This window comes from Ciconia boyciana, chromosome 8, assembly GCF_034638445.1.
Source record: "Ciconia boyciana chromosome 8, ASM3463844v1, whole genome shotgun sequence".
Lineage (NCBI taxonomy): Eukaryota > Metazoa > Chordata > Aves > Ciconiiformes > Ciconiidae > Ciconia > Ciconia boyciana.
The window spans coordinates 36,476,714-36,498,806 of record NC_132941.1 but is presented as its reverse complement, the minus strand read 5'-3'; the positions used below and the strand labels follow the sequence as shown (position 1 = coordinate 36,498,806).

Genomic DNA, 22,093 nt, shown 5'->3' with positions numbered 1-22,093 from the left:
CTATAGTTTATAGTGTGGTGCTAATCCCATTGTTCTCTATTCACTTCACATTTGTCCCCCACGCTGTGTGAGAAACTCCCCAGCAGCAGACCATTTGCATTCTACAGATAGGTTACAGTTCAGTTTTTCCTCTGATTTTATTTAATCTCAAATAGAAATCACTTATACAAAAAGAACTCTAGTCCTGCTGTTTTTCACTAGAAAATGTAGCATAGCTGATACCAGAAAAGGGGAAATTGTTTCCAAGATGAAACAAAAACAGCTCAGTCATCTCACAGCATGGGTATTATCAGAAGTGAATGCTCAGAAACTTTTAGAGTTTTGTCTTCAGGCAAAGATACAAACAATAACAGATACAAACAATAATAATCTTTGTTCTTTACACTTCCCCTACCAGGCTATAGATCAAGATGCAGAAGAACCCAACAACATTGTGGATTATTCCATCATGCAAGCAGATCCAGCCAATGTGTTTGATATAGACCAAAGCACTGGGGAAATTAAGCTGAAATCCTATATCCGTTCCCTGGACATCATCCACAACATCACCAAGAACAAAGACTGCATATGGTCAGTGGTGGTGCAGGCCAAAGACCGAGGCTCCCCGTCCTTCAGTACCACAGCAGTTCTGAAGATTGATATCACAGAGGAGGTAAGCAAATGTTTTAGAAAAATCCTTATGTGAGATGATCCTTGAGAGGCACCAAAGAGTAGTCACTGCTTGCACCATTTCTGAGAGTACTTTAAAGATGCTTCAGGAGTTGAAATCAACAGCCAAAAAGTTGCCAGCCATTGCTTCTCCTTTCTTGCTAGCTCTGTTTTGTAGAGTGTTTCTAAAGCCTTGTGGTGAAGCTGGATTCTATAGCCACAAATGTAAAAGACATTTTGATCACAGAAATTGCAAAGGTACAAAGGTAGGAGCATCATGTGGTTGGGAGATTAGTTTCTTGCATCTGATTTTTAGAGATAGATGCAAATTAAGGACTATAGACTCCTGAGAGGGAAGGTAAATCCTGACTGCTAAATTTCTGATTTCTTGTTTTCACCCAGGAGAAGAAAACAATCTTTTTCCCCTACAAAAAGTGAGTGGAAAGTAGCTGGGGCCAGAGTGAAATATATCAGACCAGTTTTGCAAGTCAACATAAGGGACATAGGAAAAGTGAGAAAACTTTATAGGAATGCTTTAAAGTACGTAGAATTTTGGATGTGAGTTTAATAATTGCATTACTATTAGCAGGCAAAACAAGAAAATTCTAAAAGATAGCACACATAGGTTGAGAGTTTCCTGTTAGTCCAACTTTTACATCAGCCAAAGAACAAGCAGCGATTTATGGTGAGCAGCGCATGCTTGCGTGATTCTTATTTATTGTAACTGCCTTGCCGTGCCTTTAAGTAGGTACCAGCAGGGAGGAAATGGGCTTTAAAGTAGATGAGAAACACATCATTAGCCTGACAGTCTCTGGACCACACACATACTGGGCAAAGATGCAAATCTCTTCCTACAGACAGCAGCTGGCCTTCTCTTTGGTCAAAATGCACCCACTGCTCTTTTCTCTCTTACAATCTTTTCTCTGTTTTCTCTGTCTCCTCTTATTCCACTGATACTCCGTATCGGGTGCATTTCTATGGTACTTCTTGTATACAGTTCAGAGCCTGCTGGAAGTTAAAAGGTGTCCGCAGAGAACACTTGCGCTCGTCAGAAACGTAAACTTCGCCACCAGCAGCGCAGGAGTAACTCCTGGTCTCTGTTGTCAGCGCCTGCCCCACCAGCAGTGCCAGGACTCTGGTCTGCCCTAGCAGAGGGGGTGCCTGGCGTGGGGCTGGCTGGTGGGGCAGGCCAGCCCTGCTGCAGGCTCCATGAGAGCTACAGTGCAGCGCTGGGGCTCCGGCGTGGCAGGGCATGGCTCTTCAAGGCTCTGCCATGCGGAGCTGGGGGACTGTGCATGCTGGGTCGCTGTGTTAACTCTAGACATTTAGCCATTCTTACTGATATAAAGGAAATAAACTGCTTAACACTTTGATTTCCTGTGGAAACCATAAGTTTTGGTGGGTTTTATACAACAAATAAGAATTGCTACCCGCAACCAAGAGTGGGAGCGCCCGCCCTCCCTGCCTCACTTCCAGGCTTCTCACAGGGTGCACGTTTCAGGGGTGCATGGCACCAGGTGGTCTCAGGCACTGTCCCCACTATTGTCCCCAGCATCTAGCCTCCAGCTTCTCCTCCCCTCCCGGAGGAGCTGGTAACCTCTCTGTTAGCATGCAGGGCTAGGGTACAGGGCTGAGGCGTGTCGAGGGCAGGGAGGGTGCCCCACACCTCCTCTGCGGTGGGAGAAGATGTGTCCCTGAACCAGCTGATGAAGGACATCTGGAAGGAAAACAAGAGCAGCTGATGCTTTGGGATAAAGAGTTTCCTGGATTTCCTCCTAATGCTTGAAGCATTAGCACCTGATGAAAGAAGATGTCTCGTACAAAGTCCCCTCTCTGCTTCCTTTTCTCCCCCTACAGGGGTACAGATTTGGCACAAAGTGAGGGAGCACCCCTCCTGATAAAGTCTAAAGGGGAAGCAGAAGACATGGATTCCTCTCAGACACAGTTTTTCCCTCCTTCCCATGCTCTTCTCGATGCCAAGTCCCAACACAGAGCCCGAGATAGCAACAGGATCTTCTTTCTTCACTTGAGTAGGTCTCTTCAGCAGGATCTGCGGTACTAATCTGATGTTGCATCCTCCATAAGCTTTTGTACATTTCTCCGTTACTTCTTCCATTGCTTGCAATGATTTGGGTTGGTTTTTTTAATCCAAGAGCATCACATCTCCTTGCAAAAACCACTCTCAAATTTCAGCTTGCATGCGAGTGAGATGCAGTGCCAGTGTACAAAACCCTTGGTCACTCCCTGTGTCCCAGAGACAGCACGGTCACTGCAAACACTTTGTGAAGAAAACAGTCTCTTGGTGTAGGGACATTGCGCACACACACTCTCACACACATGCAGACACTCTCAGAGGCTGTTACAAATGTACATTTCATCCCTCTGTGCTCCAGCTGTACAAAGTCTCTTTTAGTTAGCTGTTTGGGCATTTATGTATTACTGATTTTGGATAAGGAGGATATTTTTGAATGCATCCTCTAGAGGTTTCCTGCAGTGTTAATCACACCAAGTAATTAAACAGGCATATTTTCTGATTAACATTTACCATTGCAATTAGCGCAAGGCTGTGCCCTTCGAGATAGATGCCTTGTGGCTAAGTTCAGCAGTATAGCACATCAAAAGGACCTTTAGCTCTTGGAATAATACAGTGATAAAAAATTCCAGAGGCCTTTTAATTTAACTGAGTCCGGTTTTATGGAAATCGGAATTGAGTGGCGTCTGTTAATCTCCTATCCTTTCTCAACACAATAAGAAACATATGCTGAAAAAGCCACTCTTTTTTCACCCTTATGTCTCACTCAAAAATCTATTCCTGCTGCCCAAGATTTTCACGGAAAGCTGATTCCCACTCCTGATCCTGAAGGTTGGCCTGATGGGGGGATCCCTCTGCCTCTTCATGACTCCACTGAGGTTATGCAAGTATATGGGGGCGTTTGTTTACACCTCTTCATGGACTGAGGCTTAAGTCCACATTTAGACACCATAATCTGTGGTTCTTAATAGCTTTGGCCACTCATTTAGGCTTCTAAATATAGCTGGTGAGTCTCAGTTTTAGATTCCCCTAATTGAAAGGTTCAACAAATACCTTCTGTGAATTGATGGGGATATCTCCTCCCCTCTCATACTAACTCTGCAACCATGGAAACTGTGGTCGCTGATGGCACTAAACATCCTTTGCCACATTTGCAGAGCAGTTAGCCTCTTCTTTCAACCGTTACATGGACCATGAGAAAAATTGTTCAGAGACGGTTGGTTTGATTTGAGAAATCTTGCCCCATGCTCGTGTTTGTATTGCAAAGTGATGTAAACGCAGCCTTCATATTCGGTGATAGCACTGCTCTTTGGGATAAGCCCTGGAGGGGGCAGCTTGTGTTTTACCTCAGATCAGGAATTACTTCTGAAGCAAATCTCCTGATCATCCCCACATACTGCGGGATGGCTCATGTCTCAGATAACTCCAAGCACACAAAGCGGACTTCTTTCAAATGAAAATGTGTTTGGGGAGCGCACCTAGTGTGCTTTGGTGCTAGCAGGCAGTCCGTCCCTGCAACCAGGCTAGAGCAATCTGAAGCAAAACCCCAGAAATGCCAAATGTGTGGAAGTGGGCTCCTCAGAAACAGCTGGTTTGTTGTACAGATCCACTTGCTCAAGTTGACACAGCCCAAGTTGTGTATAATCTGGAATAGCTTGGGCTCTTAACAGCTTTGCCTGCTTACTTAGACTTCTAAATGTAGCTGGTGAGCCTTAGCTGGTCTCGTGGTTGAACAGCTCAACCACACACTTCTGTTGGGTCCAACTTCTGGATACGCCGCCCACTTGTTCTGCTCACTGCAACCCATGCACTATGAAAGGCTCTTGAGAAGCTGCCAGGAGGTGTGGATGTCTTCATGCTGCAAACTGCTGTGGCAGGAGAGAGAAAAACAAAGGAAATAAGTCACCATTTCAGTAGCAAAGAGAGACATGGGCATCCTCTTTGGAATCCAAACTCAGGTTTTTGAGGAGCAAGCCACTGTGGAGGAAGGATGGCAAGAATAAGCCCCATGTGCTGCAGAGGGGTGTTTTCCACAGCCTGCCCTTCAGGTACGCAACCTGAAAGCATCTCTCTACACTGAAACTGCACAGTGCCGGGTCTCATGAAACCGTCTTCAAAGGCACATGTCAATGTTAGAGCCTCTCAAAAGCTGGCGAGTCCCAGTGACTGCTGGACGCTTCAGCACCCTGCGGGACTTGGGCTGAGGAGCTTCTCTGCAGGGGACAGACAGTCACAAGGGTTCTGCAAGGGACCATACATGCCCGTTAAATAAAAAATATATGATGACATCTTTTAATCCAAACAGTTGTTTTAATCTTTTAAATTGTATTCTTGCCCCAGGATTGGACTTCTCCTTTCTTGAAGCTGATACGAACAGCTTAGCTACTTCCAAATTTCTGCCATGGTTCCCTCTAATTGTCCCCAACCCTTCTCTGGGCCAGTGCTTATTATAACTGTGAAGTCATAGCAAAAAAACAGCAGAGCATTATCTTTTGTGAGCAGTGGTATTTTAACTGCTTTGATGGCTATTAAGACAGAGTATTTATTCCAGGTTTTGGCCCACAGAGATATGACAGTGCTTCCCATACCAGCTTTCATTTCATTGTGTATCTGCTTTTTTTTTATGTGTACAAGAAAAATCAGTGCTCTTCAAAATGCAGCATGCCTCTTAGGAAAAAAAACCAACAGCTAAATAAATTACAAAGTGGCACTATATTTGTTGACCCCCTTCTGAGGCACTGTTGGTAACTGATACAATGACTTGAAGGTGTTTTGAATGTGCAGGGTAGTGCTCAGAGCCAAAGCGCTTAAACTTGGTGCAGGTCCAAATGCTCCCAGGCTTTCACTGTCAGAGGGTGCTCAGACCTCTGTCAGGTCTGCTCTGTGTGTTAACTGACGGGGCCACAGTGATGACAGACAAGATTGCAAAGCTTTTTGGTGACAAATGCACTTACGTAAGCCTCTCTGCAGGCCTGCCAAGATGATGCTGTTCCAGGCTTGTTTTGCAAGTTATTCCTCCTATTTATCCTGTGAGTGTCATGGCCATGACAAACAGAAGCTCTCCCACTATATGCTTACAAAATGCCTCATGTTTTTATGCAGACATTACAGAAAAGTTGTTATCCAAGGCTGATTCTAGGCAAAGCTTTCTATAGTACAGGCCCAGTAGCTAGAATATAGGCTGAACCAGATAACTGTTAATGGTTTTAGTTTTGGTATTGATCACCTCTTCATAACTGGAAGCTCTGAACAGGTGCCAAACTTGGTGAGACAAGGAGGAGATGAATGAAGCCGAATTCTGAAACTCCCCATACGATTTCCATCAGTTCTTACCCCTGCAACTGTTGTACACTGGCAACATACACATGTACTTCTGTCTAATCCCATTTATTCAAGGTTTTCCAATAGCTAGTCAAATAATTATTAGTGAGACGTAGGCTCTTCTTAAGTATATGTCATCTTTCTCCTTGTGTTGGTCTTATACTATTTATCCATCAGTGCCCCACTACAAAATAGGTCTTGACAACACTCATAATAAGTGGACTCATTTCAGGTCATGTACTACTTAGCAGGATTTATCTGAGACTTAATTCATCAGACTTTTGCATGAAGTTAACTAAGACACGGTAGAATTTCTGTCATTTGATGGGATTTAAGTACACAAAATCCATGTAATGCAGAACAGCAAAGCTGGTGTGAATCCAAGCTCCACCAAAGTTGTGGGCTGTTCTGCTTTTGGTTTCTAGCTTAGATCCATTCTTAATTAAATAATAGAAAAACTCTGTGCACAGCAAAATGATAAAAACTGGTCACTACCTGCAAGGTAACGTGGTCCATGAGTTCCAATAGCATTTCTTCGCCCACTTCTCTTTGGCAATAGGAAACATTCAGGGTAGGGGAAGAGTGATCTTGGATAATGTGTTTGAGGTAGGTTGTGCAAATACAGAAGTGAAGTGAAGACAGTGGGGTGTGTATTAATGAATTTATATTCCCTAAGTTTAGGGATGTGATTTAAAAATAGTGTTCCTGTGCAATACATGACAAGAGGTACTCTGAAGCATCCTTTGGGGATACTCTTAGTCACCTCCCTCCACAAACTGGGGAGGTTAAAGAGATGAGCGTCCTAGTGTAGAGTCATACAGGGAAATCCATCTGATCTCACTTTAAATGTCTAAAAGTCAGAGGTTCAAGTCCAAGCTAGTCACAAGGCTCTCCTTATACTCACTGTCTTTGATACCTGTTTTAGCACGTGGTGACTGCTACTCTGGAGTTGTCCTTTTCTCCCCATGTACTAAAAGCTGGGAGCTTAGACTGCTGACTAAAATGCAGATAACCCATTACCAGACATACAAAGTTTGGGACATGATTCCCTTCTGGAGTCGAGGCCACAGAAGCGAGGCACAGTGGGTAGCCCTGTCTCTCTGCAGCTTCCTGTAGCTTTATGACCAGCTCTTGGTAAACACACCTGCTCGTGAATGTGCCATTTCTGAAGGATCTCCTGGCCTTGCACAACACTACTGTCTGTCCAGATACCCTTGCAGAAGCTTGTATTCATTATGAACTTCTCTTGGAAATGTAGTCCAAGGGTGGACTACCATGTCATGACTATGTGCTGTGCTGCTACCCTTTATTCCCTGATCAGCCAGGTGTTTACACATGCTTCCTAACTTCTTTTAGTGTTTCTGGATTCAGTTCCATGTCATTGCAACTGTCTCCTCTCCTGTGCCTAGTTCAACACTTAGCTCCCTTTATTTTACATGCTCTCTATCCTGTACACATTTTATCCTAGTTCCCTAGTTGTATTTATAATAGATACTGGCCTCTTTCAAATATAACTATGTGAGGGTTGACCATTTCTCTTATTTTTGATATTTCCAGATCAAGTCCAGGGTAAAATCCTATATTCTAGGTCTCAAGAAGCGTCCATGGACAATATTTGGAATTTGCTTGAGTGGCGTCCTTTCCACCATTTCTGTAACAATGGTGATCTCCACCATCATGTACTGGAAAAGTGTGAAAAGATCCAGGCTCCACCCGCAGGGCAAAATCCGCAAAATTATACGGGGACCTCCGAGACGCACAGTGTGCTAAGCTGCAAAGTGAACTGGCCATTCATTTGTCCTTAATATGCCATATGTAGCTTATGTTATTGCTTATTTCTTTTATTTCTAAAAACAAAGCTCTTTAGCTCTACTCATGTCCCTACCTCAAAGAGTTTTGTTATGTCTGTAAAAGAGTACTTGAAAACAGAACGCAGCACATACCTGCTAACTACTCATTTGTACACTGTAATTTTATAAAGTGGAGTTTTCTCATAATCTTTTTAATGTCATGCTCAGTAATAGTCCTATAAACAGCATCACCGTATCACCTGCAACTGTTTTTGAAAGATCATTTTCTACTCATAAACTTCTGTTTGGGTTCAACACTATTATTCCTAGGAAATTAACTCTGAAATGTAGTACAACAATATAGCTGCAGATCCTGGAGCCAATTATTTTCTTGCTCAGTTCTTGCAAGTTAAACAAACACTATGGTGACAGGCAGGAATCCATCCTAATTTGGCGGTAATAGTCCTGTAAACTTTTGTGTTCAACAGTTGTCCATCTCACAACACTGTAATGCTTGCCCAGTCTCCTGCTCCATCTAAATTCTCCAAACCTGGACTGGCTCTTTGACTCTTATTTTTTTAGAGACAACTTCCATTAGTCAGCCCTGCTTGTTACATATTTTGGACAAATGAAATTTCTGGGTCACTGTCTGTCCCATAGAGTAAGTCATGTGTTTTCTTTGTACTCTTTTACAGACTCTTCACAAAGGGCCTATGGCCGCCTTTTTGATGCAAACTAAAGATAACCCCATGAAAGCCTTAGGAGTGCTAGCTGGTGTCATGGGCATAATGGTGCTGATAACTATCATGATCTCTACTGCCATGTTCTGGCGCAATAAGCGGTCCAACAAAATCATGCCGGTAAGAAGGATCATAAAAAAGAGACAGACCCCGCAGTCCCGGACAGTCAGGATGGAGTGGCTGAAGTTCAAGAGGCCCAGCAATGCTGCAGAGAAGTTTGTTGTTGAGGATGATGCCAAGAGCCTACACAACGAGAACAGCAACAACAACATCCAGGTTGCCCCTGTGCTGCCGACTGCCCCCTCACCCCCGCCACCCCCTGCCCTGGCTCCCAGGGGGGACGCCCCGGGGTGGCGGGTGCCAACCGTGTCCGGTTCCCTCACTCCCAAGTTTATAAACAAGCAGCTGAAGAAGAGAGGTCATGGCAGCGCCCACAACGCCCTCGTGTCAGAGCTCAAAATGAAGTTTGAGAAGAGGAACGCAGCTATCGGTGAGCCGCACATCTAGGCACTCTTGGCAGCCCCCAGAGACTGCGGATTGTGGCTGTGCATGGATATATTTATGTGGTGTGGTCTTCCCCGTGTCTGTCAGCACCCTGTGAACTGAGAGCAGCTTCTTGCTGTGATAGCCACCCCTCACCTTCTGCAAGTATTACACGCTACAGAGTCACCCCACCCATAGCAAATGCTGCGGTCCGTGCCCAGTTGCGACTGCAGTTCCTGTGGCACGTGTCCCAGTGTTGGTCCATCCCTGCAGCTGTCTGACCAGGGTGCTGAGTACCCTCGTGCCAGCCACAGTCTCCCCAAGTGAACGGGGATTCAGGTTGCCCCTGTTTTGGAGGTCCCTACCCAGATCCCTGGTTTTCAAACAAGGCACTCTGCAGCCAAGGCACTGGAGGACGCCACTTCTGACCTGGTCTGGCAGGTGGGTTTGAGGTGTCCAAAAACCCATCACTTCAAATCCCAGACCCACTTTTGAAGACATTGGCCTCGCTGAGGCACCAGCACTGAGTCAACGTACAGGTCTCCTACAGGAGTGACGCTGCACACTGCAAGAGGGTAGCACGTAGCCGGTACCTGCTCTCCTAGGTGGTACCTGCTATCCTCAGGGCGCAACGCGCTTTGCAGCAGCTGGCGGAGCAATGTGCTCGTGGCCTGAGTACCTTCATTCCCAAAAGGTAAGCGGGCAGGCTTGGAGAACTTCATTTTCCTGCAGCTTATGCTGGGTTTTGCCAGAGTACATTGACATGATGCTGTGCTTCGCTTCTGCCCTGGACTTGACTGCTAATCAGAGAATGGGAGGGCCACCTCAGCCTTCCCTAGACCAGCTGGGGCAAGATTCAAGCGCAGAAGTTCAATAGCAGCGCTCGCTCGGTACTGCCTCCTTCTGACACCGTGTCCCCTAACAAGGGGGAGGCCAGCAGGAGAAGGCCATGATTAAAGCAGCAGGGAAGACAAGGTAAAACTGAGAGAGAAATGATGAGTGAAAAATATAGACAAGTGCTGGGAAGTTGCATATGTCGGTCAGGGAAGTGTCTGGAAAGATCATTTGGTTTTGTACACTGCTAGCAGGAGGTGTTGGGGAATGTATTTCATCACCTCTCCTGGCTTGCTGCAGGGACTGTTGAGTGCAAAAGGAGGTTTCCATAAAATATTCTGGTTTGTCCTATCAGTATTTTTGAGTGACTTATGCAACAGTTAACGGGGGGGACAGGGGGAGCTGGGAGGCAGCTGACACTTTTTTTTCCTGTTACGTGACAGTAAAAAGGCACTGAAGGCAGAGCGCTTTTTTTGCTAGATCTACCCCACAGTTTATCCCTCATGTTCGTTTCTGAGGAGATGTATTTCAGCTGGGCCTGGCTGTTTTCCATCCCTTGGGGAGAAGGCAGCATGTGCCAGGCTGGCTGGGGAGCAGCACCCCGCACCCTCTGCCTGAGCCCTGGCCCGCAGGGCAGCTGTGCTGTCGTGGATCGGCACCGTGAACATCAAGATGGGGAGCAAACCCTACAGGACAGGACACTGTGTTAATTCAAGGGGATCATGAGATTCTTCTCCAGCTGTCATTTCAGCTGGACCAGGAGACCCGGCCCTGAGGGGCTCTTCTTCCCTCATACCATTAGCTGGTCTAATTCCCTTTGTTTGCAGCAGGACTTCATCAGCTTAGGGGGTAGCTGGTTGAATGAGAAGTTACCCACTTACGGGAAAAATCTTGTGGTTTTTAACTTCAGTTCAATCCACCTAGAAGCCTGAGGGTGACCGTGGCTCATGTCACCCGTGGGCTGAGCCAGGAGCCATCGCCCAGAGGTGCAGCAGGGTCGTGGCTGGGGGGCCGTGGCAGCAGCACTGCTCCCAGAGCCTCTCCTGCCACGTCTCGTTTCCTCCAGTGTTTTCTGGCTTATCTGTCCTCCTAGGGCTGTGTGGCATGAGGCCCAGGCTCTTGCGTTGTCCTCGTCCTTCTCCTCCAGCCCGAGCCGGTGGGAGGGAGGGGAGCGCAGCCCCCGGCTCCACTCCCAGTTCCCTGCGCGAGCGCACGCCTTCTGCTGGTTGTGGCTCTGCCAGGTTCTGCGACGTTTCCTGAGGTACCAAAAGTTCATGAGTTATTCCCCATACCACTGTTTTCCCGATGTTGTGTTGAAGCCAGTACTCAATGTTCATTCTCCAATGAGGAAAGCCTATAAAGACCATTCAATTAAGTGAGATTTAACAGGAATTATAGGCTTATAGTCTTAGAGATTATATTTAAGAGGGAATAAAGATGTTTTATTACTATGTTGTGAGACTTTTTTCCAGTTACTCTGTATTTCAACTTCAGGGTTTGGTTTTTTTTATAAATAAAAAAAAACTGCAAAAGATGCTTCTGTGCATGGTGTGCTTCTGCTGGCAACGATGCCTTGTCATTGCTTGTTATGTGGCCGCGCGGGCCCAGGCAGCCAGACGGCTTCCCAGGATGAGCAAACGGCCCCTTGTGCAGGCCACGAGTCAGGAGAGGGGCTGTGTGGTTTTTGGGCAACGCCAGCCTGGAAGGAGAGGAGCCGAGAAGCGGGATGCCGTGGGCACGGGGGACGGGCAGGGTCACAGATGAGCCCCTGGCCAAGCACCCGCTGTGCTCTGCAGCCCACTGCGGCACAGTCCCGGGGGCAGGAAGGTTTAGTTTGATGCCAACACTCGCCGGGTATGCGATTTGTTATGAACTTTCTACACGTGGTGATGGGATGTTTTGTCTTTCCCTGGCTGTTTCCTCACTGCGATTCAGCAGCTCTCTCTACAGGCTCTACAGTTTGCTGTTGTTCCTCCATGTTGACTGGGGTGGGAGAAGGCCAGTCATTACAGGCACTGGTCAGTTTTTCACTCCCCCTCATACACAGCCCCGTGGTGGTCCTCAACCAGCATCAGCTCATGCCTGACCGCGTATGCACCGTCTCCCCAGGGGTTTCTCCGGGACGTGGTTGTCTCCCCACTTGGCCAGCTGCTTCTGCCCCTTCCCCACCACTCCAGACCCCCCGTCACATGTGCTGCAACTGCCCAGCCTCCCCGTCCCTGCAGCCGAACGCCGGAGCTCCTTGGCATTCACATTTCTTTGCAATTTGTAACTGTAAAAGAATAGAAATGAAGCAGAGGACATCTGCGTATTCTGAAAATCCATCGTGTTTATTACTTTGACACTAAAAGACTGACGAGACTAGGAAGTCCCTTGAAGTATAACACCGAGGGCCAGCATCGAACAGGTCTCTGCTCAAAAGCTGTGCAGTAAGTTACAGCAGAAGGAGACGCTGGGGGAGGAAGGTGGGGCCTGAGGAAAGACAGCGCAGAAAACACACAGCAAAAACCAAAATACAACTAGAAAGCCAAACTGCTACGTAGTGAAGCTCACATTAGGCTTTATTTCTGCTTACAGCTGAGGTTTCTACTCTAGTTTTTTTCTTTTTGAGGCAGTCTGTAACAACTCATATGACAAGGGCTGCAAGTCTATCGGCCACGTGCTTTGGTTGTGCTGGAAAGCATGAGGCCAAAAAAGAAAAAAATAAGTCACATGTCCTCACACCCCTGAGAAATGCAGCATGAGCTGCTCCATGAGCGGGGGCCGTTTGCTTTTACTTGCATATTTGGGGGTTTTTGCCTCTAGAAAGGAGGCGAGCTTTGGTTTCAAAGCAGCAGGATGGGCAGGAGGCCTGTCTGCATTTGGGGAAGGTGCCTGGCTCACACCTTCAGCTCCCAAACCCTGGCTCCACCACCCTCTCTGCCCCCAGCCACTTGTCCCACCGGCCCAGTTCAGGCCAAGTGTCCCCGTCACCCCCTGCACCACCCCGCAGCCACAGCACCCTCCTGGGAAAAAGGAGACAAGTGGTGGGGAGGGTGGAAGGAGAAACAGCAGTTGAGTGTTTGCCTGCAAATGATAAACTGTTCATTTTTCAACAGTTCTTGTTCTTAACTTTTAAAAGAATATATTAACGCAACACTTGTGTAGCAATAGGCGTTAGAGGTGGGGGGTGTGTGTGTTGGTGTGTTAGTGTTAGAATGTGCGTGTGTGTGTGTGTGTTAGTGTGAAACTAAAATGGTCTTCTAAAATAAGTTTGGACACAAGTAAAAGGCCCTCCCCTTCTCCCTAGTTTAAAAAAAAAAAGCGAGCTAAAACAACTCAAAAACCCCAAAACCCTGTGCTGCAGCTATGTTACGCTGGTGTTCAGTAAGTGCTCACACTCTCCCTGTTCGTGGTACAACCAAGCCTGTGAACTTCATAGGGCTGTGTAAACCTTAAGGAGGAGTAAGAAAAAAACCCAACAAAACAAAGGAAAACAAACAAAACATACAAAAAACCCATCCCCAAAACCAGCACCCAACATCTCTGATCAAAAAAAAAAAAAGAAAGTTTTTCTCAAAGTGAAACAAAACAGCACTGACCCAATCCTTCACGTTGACCCAATCCTTCCCCCCCTCGATTTTTGTTGCTGTTATGACCACAGCCCTGCCCTGGCTCCCCTCTCCTGTTTCCACGAGGCAGCACACAGAAGCCAGCACCCGGCACAGGGCAGAGCTGCAAACAAGCCTCCCCATCCACCCCCTGGCTGGGTAAAATAAAGAAAGAAAGAAATACACGCCTTTAAGGGGAGACCTTTGGCCTTTTGCCACATGCATTGCTATTGGGTTTGGGGTTTTTTTTGTTAATGCTTGTTTTCTTGTGTGTTTGTGTGCGTTGCTCCATGACAGCGCTGCAGAGGCAGCCTGGGGGTGCGGGGGCACAGCCACACACCCCGGGCACCCCCATTCCCAGGGCTCCCCAAGCCTGCTGCGAATCCCTGCCGTGTGCCCCGCCGTGGCCCAGTCCGTGCAGCACGGAGCCTTCCTTGCATGGTCCTTCAAGAAAACCAGCACATGCTGTGGCTTGAGGTCATCTGTAAAAGATGCCACTGTGGCGGCATTCGCAGGGCGGGCAGGGACTGGGCTAGTAGAGGTCGGCGCTGTTCCTGTGGGGTGGCCGGGTCTTGCCAGGCTCCTCGCGGGCCATGGGCCGCCGGGAACCACGGCCTCCCTCGGGGCGACAGAGCCCGTCCTCACTGCCGGCGGGCAGGCTGTCCAGCGTGCTCTCCTTGCTGCCAGCGGCCTGTGCTTGGCCCCCACGGCAGCGGCGGGGGCAGGCACCGAGGCAGCGGGCCAGGCAGCCGGGCCGAGCCTCAGCGGTGCAGGCATACATGCCGGCGGGCACGGCCAGCACCATGGCACAGACGATGACGACGATGTGGATGAGCTTCTCGCGCTGCTCCAGCTGGCTGACATCGCTGCCCGTGACGAAGACGACGCACTGGCCCTTGCGGGGTGCCTGGTTGCGCACGGCCACGCAGACCTCGTACTTGGTGGCCGGCAGCAGGTCAGTCACTGAGTAGGTGTTGATGCCGGGGCCGATGTAGATGGCGTCCTTCTGGGCGGCATCGTAGCGGCCCACCAGGAGGGTGTACCAGGTCTCGCCCGGCTCCGCTGCTGCTGCCGCTGCCGCAAACCACTCCAGGGTGATGCCGTAGACCGTCTGCTTGGCGATGCGCACTTCTACATGAGCACCCGGCTCAGCAGGGGCAATGGGGACCCAGCCAGGGGTGGTGGATGCCCATGGGGCCCCCACACGGAGGGTGATGGCCACCGAGGTGTTGCCCAAGAAGTTGGCAGCCATGCAAGTGTAGTTGCCAGCATCCGCTGGCCGTGCCGCTGGGATCAGCAGCTCTGAGCGGACGGTCTCCTCGCTGATGGGCTCGGTGGACACTGCAGGCAGAGGGGAGTTGTGTCAGCAGGCGGGGGACCCTCCTGCCCGTGCAGGGAGCTGCCATGACCTTGGGGCAGCCCCAAGACCACTGCGCTGTGGGATGGGGGCCAGGAGGCCAGGCAGGACATGCCCTGCCCTGCCCAGGGAAAGAGGAAGAGGGGCGTGGAAGTGCGCCGAACCCCACAGAGCTCGTCAGAGAAGCGTTATCCGGGCCAAAAGGCAATAAACGCACCGGGACACCCAAGCACGGGAGACAGGGACCGCGTCCGACCCCCGCCCCAGCGCCAGCAGCTGAGGAAGCTGCTGTGGGCAGAGGCCAAGCCACCCGTGTGCCACCTGCCATCAGCGTGCTCAGGCCAGGGCAAGCCGGGGAGAGCCACTGAGGTGCAGGAGGCACAGCTGCATTTTGGACACACGGTCTGTCCTCCGTTAGGCTTGAGTGCAGAAAAATGTCGATCGACATTTTTCAAATGTCTCAAAAAGAGGCTCGGGCCAAAACAAGGCATGTGGAGCCAGGAATCGTTGGACTGGAAGTGAGATACAGCTTTAAGAACAGTATGAAACACCCTGTCGTCCACCCAAACAGGGACACATGGCTGTGGTCGGGAAAAGCCTGTATGTAATTAATTCAGCATGTGCTTGTGGACAGATGCACAAGTGCTGCTACAACGCTGCAATTAAAGCAAATATCAGTCCGGGATTAAGGGCTAATGCTATCTTATTTAGCTAGCTGGCTTATTAGGAACACACATAGCCTGTGTGGTGCCCATATGCGTTATTAGCTTACCCGATGAAAATAGCAACTTGTCCTATTGAAGGCTCTTAGTAAAAATAAATGTGAGGAGGGTGTGTAAGAGCTGAGCTGGATGGGGAGAAAGAGGAAAAGGCCTCCTATTACAAGGCCCTCAATAAAGAATATGAATAAGCAAGGCTCATGGAGAACGACAACCTCCATTTTGGTTGTAGAACATGAATGGACACAGACAGGCAACAGGGCTGCTTAGGGTTTTGTGGTTTGTGTGGGTATTTCTTGAGAAAACATGTGGGAATAGTATAGAAACATACCTGTGTGTATATAGTGTGTGCACGCTCCTACACATGTACATACAAATATAATTATATAGAGTGTGTGCATATATACACGTAGTATATAATATATAGTGTAAATATATATGCATATATTTATTATATATGTATGACGGATGTATTATGAATAGCACTTACATCAGGTGTCATGATGAAAGGGCTACTATTAAAAATCCACACATAAAATAACTGTGTAAAAATGAGGCCATGCTCCTTTCATTTTTGACTGATATCCTGCGTGAAGCAGCTCTTCTCATGCCAGTCAGATCTGTTCAGACATGTAGGATGATTAAGATTATTTGGATTATGCCACCACAATAACTGTGATGCTCTAAAGGGGCTGAGAGGTGGTGTGGTGACTGTGATGGCCTGAAGACCTACGTAAGTAGAATAGCAGAACATAAATTTTTAATGAAAAAAAAAAAAAGAAGAAGAAAAAGCTTTGCTTACCATTAAATGCCCTTAAAAGTTTGAGTGCATAAGTCCACCAGACAGCCGGGGAAGGGCTGGCTTGCACAAAGCAGGTCAGGGTGACGTTCAGCCCCACCGGCACTGTCAGGTTGGTGTCAAGGGCTGAGGTCAGGGGCTTCATGCAGCTGTTGAGCTCCACTTCATGAAAAAACTTCCCTGCCCTGAATTTCGGGCTTGAGCAAGTTAAATAGGAATTCATCAGAATAATAGGCGGGCCGACTGACTTGATAAACTGGACAAATCCCCGCAGGCGACAGTCGCAAAGCCAGGGGTTGTCATGAAGGGCCAGGACGGCATTGGAAATAGCTTCGATCTGCCCCTCCACCCTCTGGCTTCTCTGATAGACAGGCCAGTTGAAGAAGACATCCCTGGATATGATGGTAAGCTGATTTGAGGATAGATCTAAATAGGTCAGGCTGGGAAGATAGCGGAGCGCGTGTTCTGGAAGGACATCCAGCCGGTTGTGTTTCAGATCCAGGATTTTCAGTGCTGGGGTGTCTTGAAATGCTGTCCATGGCACCGAACTTAATTTGTTCCCTTGCAAGCGCAGCTCCTTCAGAGCCGGCAGATATTCCAGGCTCTTGATGTGCATCACTGTGATGTTGTTAAAATTGAGCCAGAGATACTCCAAGGCACTAACATTCTCAAAAGACCCACGAGGCAATTCTGTTAGGTGAGAATTTTCTATTCTAATTTTCCGGATGTCCTGCGGGATGTTTGCAGGAATCTGCCTCAGCAGTGCAGACATGCAGAGCAAACTCCTAAGGAGGAAACCAGAAAATTCTCCAGGTTGCACACCGTGTTCATGGCTAACAAACCAGTTCCCTATACAGGTCTACAAGCACTTGAATAATTATAAGGTATTGTATACAGGGCATGCATAAGCCATACATCCATCCTTCAGTGTGGTTTTACACCCGTTTTCCCACAAAGACTACAATTAAGTCATAAAAATTGCTATGTATGCAACTACATAGCTCAGGGAAATAAGAGAAGTCTCATTCTATGCTCAAGCTAGTACTATTCAAGAATTAGAAGAGGCATACCATGCTGCCATCTGTTTGGTTTTGGTGCTCACAACATCGGCAAATATATATTGGGAATCTCCGAGCTGCTTTGCTGGTGCTACAACTAGGGTAACTATCATTCTTACCTTCCAAAGCTGTCTTGAGAACAAGAGCATCCTGTGACACAAGATGAAACAGATGGGTTTATTTTGTGGAAGGCCAGAAGAAGAAGCAAAATATGACAAATAGGGTCCATATTCTCCTTTAAGAAAGCACTGTGCAGGGTTTGCACCAAACATGCCAACAGCCTCCAAGAAGCAAATCCTATTAGCTGTAATCTTCCTTGACGCAGAAATAAATCCTGCTGGGGACCCGACCCTAAAGATGACATGTAGTATGGTTTATAGCCTGTGTCAAAGTGCTAAAAATGACCCCTGGGACCACTCTTGGCATTTATTCTTTAGCTGCAGGGATTTTGACAGACATGTTTATTTGGTTGGTAATATGAAGATGGAGCCAAAACCACTTCTGTTCCCCAGGCCTTACAAGTAGTTAATCAGGCCTATTTACTTTTTATTTTTTTTATTTCAAGGGGTCTGTCTTAATATCCTATATTTTAATGGCTTCTATCAAGGCAGAAAACCACAGTAAGGGCCAGACTTCACAGTGTAATATGTCAGTGCATAGTGCTGTCTTGCACAATCCATCAAGCCCCAAAACCTGCCCACAGCTCTGTGCAGGGTGTACTATTGCACATGGTGAGCAAGAAACCTACTCCCCAAACTTAGTTACTCTGTCACGGAAACATAAGAAGTATGGCACTGTTTTTCCCCTGAAACAACTTTTTGTTCCCCCCACTATCTCCATTTTTACGCGCTAGTAATTAAAACAACAACATAGCTGTAGCCAGTCTGTAGGCTGCTCTGAGAAAATAATATCTTTGAAGTTAATCTCTACTGTATAAATATAAAAATTCAGTGCTATTTCAATATTTTAAGTTCTCTGGCTTCCCCTGGAAGACATGTGCTGATTGTCCTTCAGCCACCTTGAAAAATTCAGTCTAAATAATTATATGAGAAGGCATTTGGAGTAACCAGATTTTTAAATTTTTTAAAATCCAAAATAGTTTTCGGTTATGATTTCCAAGCAGTGCTGCGTTCTCCTGGGGCCATCTAGTGTGTATGGGCTTCATTACAGCCCGCAGAAGGCAGCGTGCTGCTGGAAAAGGGCTTAACCTCACTGCCAGTACGTGTGAAGCTGTGCCTCAAATCAAGATTAGCCTGAACCTACTTAACCTCTAACCTACGGGACCAGGATAGAAAAATATTTATAGTGTGACGGCTTAGATCTATACATGGCTATCGGGGCGTGTGCGACAGCGTAGGCACTGTAAGCCTACAGAAGACATAGGATTGATTCTGCAGCTTTTAAATTGACAGGCGCTTTGATCTCAAGGCGAATCAGCAAAATGAACTGGTGGGGAAACCACTGGGGACTGTTGCAGCACTTTGTGACTGCCTCCTCCATGTACAGGCAGCAGGCTGTGCGTAGTGAGCCTGTTGGGCTGCCGTTGCTCGCTATGCCCAGCGTCTAACCACGAGCATATGGGATTTTTTTTCTTTAAACTGAAATGTTCCTTATTTGTCCACGGTGCAGTACTTGATATTTCAACAGCTGCCCTACATTTTAACATGTCAGTAAGCCATGAGTGAAGGAGAAAGGCTGCTGGTCTGTAGCACAGCAGACGCAGCAGCTGTAAATACCCCGCCTGATTGTGGTGGCTGCTGGGGACGTTGCTTGGTGAAGCTGTTGCTGTTGTAGCGAGTGGCACCAGCACAGACCCCGTGAGCCGAGGCAGACACTCCTTACGCGCTTTCAGCGTAGCTTAAGCAGCAAAGGGAACCCCGTCAGCAGGGCTGGCTGGCTAAACTGAGACTGCTGCAGGAGCGACGCTGGCGGCTGCGATGGGAGGATGTGTCCTTCCCGGTCAGGGAAGAGAGCCTTGAGAAGGCCTCAAGGACCCCATGCCCACGCTGCAATGGCACGGGCCTCTGTGGAGACAACACTCACCAGTGCCTCTGGTCCTCTTCTGTAGTCTGCCATGGAAAGACTCCCTAATAAACCAATAATATTATTATTTTATAATAATGTTTTTATAATTTTACACTTTATTATAACACCTGATATTATTAATTGGTAATAACAGCAGTAAACAACATATGACACAGTTAGAATATAGCTGGGAGTCAGGACCAAACCTGGGATTTGCCCCTGTGTGTGCTGCAGGGACTGGGAGAGAAAAGCTGTCAAAACCAAAGTTTTGATGATGTTCAGCATTAGAGGTGATGGGGCACCTTCCCATGATGGGAGAAATGGCTGAAGTTCACCCAGGTCATTGGCTTGTCCAGTCATGCTGGCCAGGTATTCACGAGATGATGGAGATGCCCATCAGTGCATGGGGTTCATGAGGGAAATGCGCTAGAAAACTACCCACTTTGTGAGCTGCACACATGCCACCAGCAGGGCCGCTGGTTTGGGGACAGTTTGGTGTTTCCAGCATTAGGCAACTCAGCAGGAGGGGTTCACCGCTTCTAAGGCCCAACCTTGCAAAAACTTCCTTTGCTTGCAGGGAAGGCACCTCCTTCGCCACCTTCACACCCCTCCTGCATGGCCTGCAGGGAGGGTCTTAAAGCATGTGGCAGCTATGTCTTCAAAAAAAAAAAAAATCTTTCATGAAAAGCATTATTTATTAACAGGTTTATATACAGAGTAAAAACTATTGGCGGTCCCCCCCCATGTACATCTCTGGGCACAGTACAGATACATAATAATGCCCAGTGTCCTGGGATGCAGCAAGTAAAATTTCACCCAGGCTTCTCTGTTAGAAAGAACTACATTAATTTAAATAAATGAGTTGATTAACAGAAAAAAAAAATAAATGAAGTTATTTTCTTTCTCCCACGTGAGCTCTCCCAGTCCCACCTGTCTTCTACAAGGCTAGAAAATGGCCTTCTAAAGAGTGGTGTCAGTCAGTACCATGGGCCAATGCTCCTGGCTGTTTTCAGGCTGATATTTATTTGTTGCTTGAGAGGCCATTTCTCTAAATATTCCCAAACCCCAACTGTACTCAGAAAGCCCAGTATTAACCTGAGAAACTAGTGGTGAATTACTTATCAAAAACAGATGAATAAGCAGGTAGAGCGTCTACCCACTCTCTAGGATAGAGAGAGGTGGGGAAAGAAAAGAAGGGAAAAAAAAGGTAAAGGAAAAAAAAATAATCCCCTAAACAGTGTTAGCCACAGCCATTATGTTTATGTTCCCTACTGGAGTGGGATTTTGTTGCCTTTTTAATTCAGCCCAGTTTATGCCTGCCTGTAAATTTAATGGCCACTTTTGTGACAGCAGATGTCCACTCAGTTCAGCTGCTCTTTAATGTCATGTGGCATCCTGGCCGAAGCCAAAATGCAGAACAAGCTGTCTAAAACCCAAGCTGTCAAAATAAATCTCCATAGAGACATTGTCTGCTAATCTATGGGAAGTGGAGTTTAAGAGACTGCGCTGATTGCCAAAGCAAACGCCGAAAGGACGCCCGTTGCTCCCAGCAATGGCGAGGGAGTCAAACTCTGTCTTGAAATGACGGGCACACGGGTCTGTAAGAAATCAAGTCCAGGCTGATGCTTTACAATTACAGTCCCTCTGCCAGAGCTATCAGGGTTAGAAATCCCTGCTGGGGAGGACATATGAGGTGAAGGCTGCAGCTGGATATTTCAGATACAGTGCATGTAACACCAAATGGTACAGGCTTGAAAAAGCAGCTTTGAAAAAGAGGAGGGTGGCTTGAGAAGAGGTAAATAAGACTTCTCCTTCACAAGCCTTCAACAACAACAGCAGCTGTACAAACTTGCAGGTCTTTCCCCAATTGTTTTGAGTAACCCAAGGTCCCTGGAAGGGTCCCCTGGGGCACTGCAGCTCCAGCTCCACTGCAGCAAGTCCCACAGAGAGCTGGCAAAGGGGCACCACCCGCCCCCTTTCACCCTCCGGAGGAAAGGAAAGGCTTCGTCTCTTGCTCAGGGCACCTCAGGGCAGGAGCAGAGTCTGTCTCCAATGCCAAAACCAGGAGCCAAGGGCCAACACACTCCCGTGGGCTGCAACTACAGCCCAGCAGCTCCACGTCACTGCCAGCGGCCCCCAGCCCTTGGGAAACATGGGCACGGCTCCAAGGCTCGCTGCCGCCTCTGAGAAGCTCCTGGTCCTGCTCTCTGGGGTGTACACACTTACTTCTCATCAGTTTGAACCTTTGCTGGCAATTGCTAAATTCTTTCTCTTTAATTTTGATTAATAGGAAAGTAAAATGGGGGGAATTCTTCGCTCTGTTTTGGGCAACAATTTCTGTCTTCTATTCATGGACTTTAAAGCTGGAGAAGCTCCCACTAAGCCACAGTACTGTAGCACTGACTATTGATTAAATACATCCAGAAACTTTTCAGACGTTCCCAGAACACTCTGACATTGGGGAACTTTGATATCAGCTTCTTCAGGAGCTTTTTAACCTTTAGATTTTATTTTACCATTGGAATACTTTCAAAGTCATTCTTCAATGTCCATTCATTTTTTAAACTATCTTGAAAAATGTTTTACTGTCCTTCTTGACATTTTTGGGTGGTTCTTCATTTATTTTTTTTTCCCCACAAATTTATATATATGCACATGCACATATTTGTGTCCTACATTTTTTAATCATTTAAAGAC

The 22,093-nt window shown here is 47.4% G+C and overlaps 2 protein-coding genes across 2 annotated transcripts in view; one reads left to right on the top strand and one right to left on the bottom strand.

Annotated features, from left to right (window-relative positions):
* Positions 1–11,336, top strand: part of CDHR1 (cadherin related family member 1) — an 87,223-nt gene extending 75,887 nt beyond the window's left edge. The window contains exons 16-17 of the mRNA XM_072870440.1: positions 398–652; positions 8,487–11,336. Coding sequence (XP_072726541.1) covers positions 398–652; positions 8,487–9,038 — 807 coding nt within the window. The 3' untranslated portion in view covers positions 9,039–11,336. The remainder of the gene's footprint in view (positions 1–397; positions 653–8,486) is intronic.
* Positions 11,337–13,970: 2,634 nt separating this feature from the next.
* On the bottom strand, positions 13,971–17,525 carry LRIT2 (leucine rich repeat, Ig-like and transmembrane domains 2). The gene is made up of 3 exons (XM_072871251.1): positions 17,491–17,525; positions 16,317–17,098; positions 13,971–14,779 (listed from the first exon to the last, which is right to left on the bottom strand). The coding sequence occupies exons 2-3, from the start codon at positions 17,083–17,085 to the stop codon at positions 13,971–13,973; spliced, it is 1,578 nt and encodes a 525-aa protein (XP_072727352.1). The 5' UTR covers positions 17,086–17,098; positions 17,491–17,525.
* Positions 17,526–22,093: the final 4,568 nt, after the last annotated feature.

Bases quoted from the DNA above. Each gene is read 5' to 3' on its own strand.
- LRIT2 (XM_072871251.1), bottom strand. From the start codon at position 17,085: ATGTCTGCACTGCTGAGGCAGATTCCTGCAAACATCCCGCAGGACATC. The intron at 14,780-16,316 runs GTAAGCAAAGCT...CTCTGCCTGCAG, and splicing joins ACTTTTAAGGGCATTTAATG to TGTCCACCGAGCCCATCAGC.